Here is a 3278-nt window from a genome sequence, read left to right on the forward strand (position 1 = left end):
GAACTTCTGAGCTAGCTTCCTCTTTTAGGCTTGAGTGAAATTTTCTTCTTTCTCAAAAAGGAACTTGCATGTGAAAGACTTGCTCTGTTAATTATGTAGATAAAAGAAGACTTGTTCTGGCTTCACATGCACGGTGTTTTCTATGGGGTTTGTGGCAGCACTTCTGAGCTTCCCTTTTTGGGCTTCAGTAGAACTTTCTTCTTTCTCAAAAAGAACTTGCATATGGAAACTTGCTTAGGTGTGTAGATAAAAGAAGAATTGTTTTGGCTTCACACACATAATGCTATCGATTTCCATCTTGTTTGTACGTGGACAAAGTCCTCCATATCACAGTAGAGTTGGAAGATTACACACTATAAATTGAGTGTCATCAGATCGAAGTGTTCATGAATTTAAGTTTGAGCTAGCCTTGAGTACTTTACAATTGAGACAGCTTCTAATTAAAAACACCTTAGCTACCTCTTTCTTGCTAGCTCCTCCCTTGGTAAGAACCTAGATAGGCTTAGTGATCATCCAAACAAATCTTCTAACTAGCTACTTGATCCTTCTATACAACTATTATTACTTTAAATCTCCCACCTAGCTAGATAGTTCTGTCCCCTGCCCGTGCATTCTTATTTTTCAAGGCATTTTGGGTTATGATGTTGTTGTTGTTGTTATCAACGGTCTTAGTTTTGTTGTTGTTTGGGTCAAAATGTTTACCTGATCGAGTGATCAATCTCAATCAATTGATCGACTCGTAATGTGTTAGCAGTGTGTTACGAATAATACCCAACAGAAATACAAATGGAGTTTCTGATTATCTTGTTTTTCCTTCTGAAAGTTTTGTTTGGTATATATTTGAAGCCAGTATTTACTACGAATATAATCTTCCAACTCGATCTTTAAATTCTTTCTCATTCTTATTGTTCTATAAAATGAAACGAGATCTGTGTGAGTTGGGTACTGTGATTATCTTGTGTTTTTCAAGCTAGCATTTTTTTTTCCTGTCAAACTTTAGCAGTCTTTTTTTTACTCGTCGACATTCACTTTCTCAAACGTCTTTAATTTGTTACACATTCAATTTCATATCTTCAAATTTTCTGCTTATAAATACCTACATCTTGCTTGGCAGATCTATTGGTAAAAACCAGTTTATTAGTACCATTGATGAATATGATGATCGAACTCGATCTTTCAATTGGTATATATTTGCTGGTGATGGCTAAATGTTTAAGTTGCCAAAACTATTACAATTCTAGATCTTCTCACTTTGTGGATGCTGTTCTGGCCTTTTCCTGTGTCATTGTGAGCTATGCTAATTTGAGTTTTTACATGCCTGTTAACAGGAGCTTTGTGATCTGAAACTCATGGCTGGACGACTGGGGCTACTTGCTTGGGTGATCTTCATCCTGTCCGCTTCAGCAATCGTTAACAACAACTCAGTCCTTCTTCAAGCTGCAGCTCTTTCCAATGACATCGGCGCAAACTATCATATCCATGACAGTACTGGTGCTAGCGGTAATTTTTCCAAGGTGTTCGAGATTTTGGTCAAATGTGGCATAAGAAATTTGAGGGTCTTTTCAGATGAGATCAATGCCCCATATCTAGACTACTATGGAGCCTCCACTGGCATTGCTCTCACTGTTAGCATATCAAATTCTGATGTGCAAAGGTTCGCTGCAAGCTTTGAAGACTTAACCAAGTGGCACCAAGATGTTTTGTATTCCTTACATATCACCTTTGATGTCAAGTACATCACTGTTGGTAACGAAGCAATCCCCGGTCCCTCTACCGATGATGTTCTGACCGTAATGAAGTCTCTACAACTGCTGAACAATTATAGCTCTTTTGGGGACATCAAGGTGACAACCTCTGTGGGATCAAGTGTTTTGGGGGATTGGTATCTACCGTCTAGTGGGGAGTTCAAACCAAATGCTAGCAGAGCCATGACTGACATACTTGGATTTCTATCAGCGTCTCAAGCACCTCTCATGATAAATGTGTACCCCTACTATGCATATGCAGCTGATCCGGCCAATGTACCGCTAGATTATGCACTCTTAAACGCCACCTACCCTATGGTTCATGATGGCTCATTGGAATACAGTAACTTGTTTGATGCAATGGTGGACTCCTTTTACTCTGCCATGGAGAAAGTTGACTACTCAGACGTGAGCATTGTGGTATCCGAGAGTGGGTGGCCTCGTGATGGGAATTACAACTTCACCACACCGGAACTTGCAGCTACATACAACAGGAATTTCCTGCTACGCATCAGCTCAAAGGTGGGAACACCCAAGAGACCTGATGCTTCTGTTAAGGGATACATATATGAGCTGTTTGATGGTAAAAGCCCTCACTTTGGACTCTTCGATAAGACCTTTGAACCTATCTATCCTCTGTTCCAGTGTTCCTTCTAGGAGAATTGCCATGTTATACTAAGACAATGTTGTTTTTAGCAAGATTGTTATATATTAATGAAATAAAATGTGGCATTATTATGATCGATCAGTACGTACTTGGCTGAGTTATTCATATTTCAATCTTAGGGCACTTTCACGTGGTATTTGAGCAGACACTGTCACACTACTTTGTTTCTTAATAGCCTCCAATTAATCCATTACCTCTGCCAAGATATATATGGCAACTAAAACCACCTCCAAAAATAATATGGCTGGTTATTGGCTTATTATATTCGGCCTCTGGCTTCTTTGTTTTCTCAGTGTATGTTAGGGTGTTTGGCCCCCTTTGGTAATCTCATTCAAACATATTCTGAAAACTTAATTAGTGGGATCTAAATGAATGCCTTATGAATAAATAAGACTGAAATTTAGTGCATACTACCAAAGTATCCCTCATAAGCTACTAGTTTGACATAATGTCTTTGAAACTTCACCAGCTTTTGATGTTAGCTAGTAACTTGGACCAGTTGATGTATAATTAGGATTCTAGCTAAACTTTTGTATTAATTATACACTCTATAGTCACATGTAATATTGTCCCACCCACCTTTTCAAGTCATTTACTATCTTTATTCGACAATTCTCAGTTGAGGACAATGTCAACACCCAGGTAGCTTATTTACAAAGTGATTACAAGAGTATAATTAGTAGAAAAATAAATTTAGTAAAACAAACTTGGCTTGGATGAAAAAATTTAAATCCTTAATTACAAGGCCATCATCCCTTTCCCCTGGCGTCACTTGAATAGGAAAAGCCAGCTGCAGCCACCGGCCTGCAAATTGTAATATATTCTTACAGCATTGCTTAATTCAGTAGCAATAATGATATCTGCCT

At 38.3% G+C, this 3278-nt stretch overlaps 1 protein-coding gene across 1 annotated transcript; it reads left to right on the plus strand.

The window, feature by feature from the left end:
• Positions 1-337: 337 nt before the first annotated feature.
• LOC112184837 (probable glucan endo-1,3-beta-glucosidase BG4) lies at positions 338-2493 on the plus strand. The gene is made up of 2 exons (XM_024323070.2): positions 338-484; positions 1329-2493. Exon 2 carries the CDS (start codon positions 1350-1352, stop codon positions 2400-2402), a length of 1053 nt encoding a protein of 350 aa, XP_024178838.1. The 5' UTR covers positions 338-484; positions 1329-1349; the 3' UTR covers positions 2403-2493.
• The last annotated feature ends 785 nt before the right edge of the window (positions 2494-3278 follow it).

This window comes from Rosa chinensis, chromosome 2 (assembly GCF_002994745.2).
Source record: "Rosa chinensis cultivar Old Blush chromosome 2, RchiOBHm-V2, whole genome shotgun sequence".
Lineage (NCBI taxonomy): Eukaryota > Viridiplantae > Streptophyta > Magnoliopsida > Rosales > Rosaceae > Rosa > Rosa chinensis.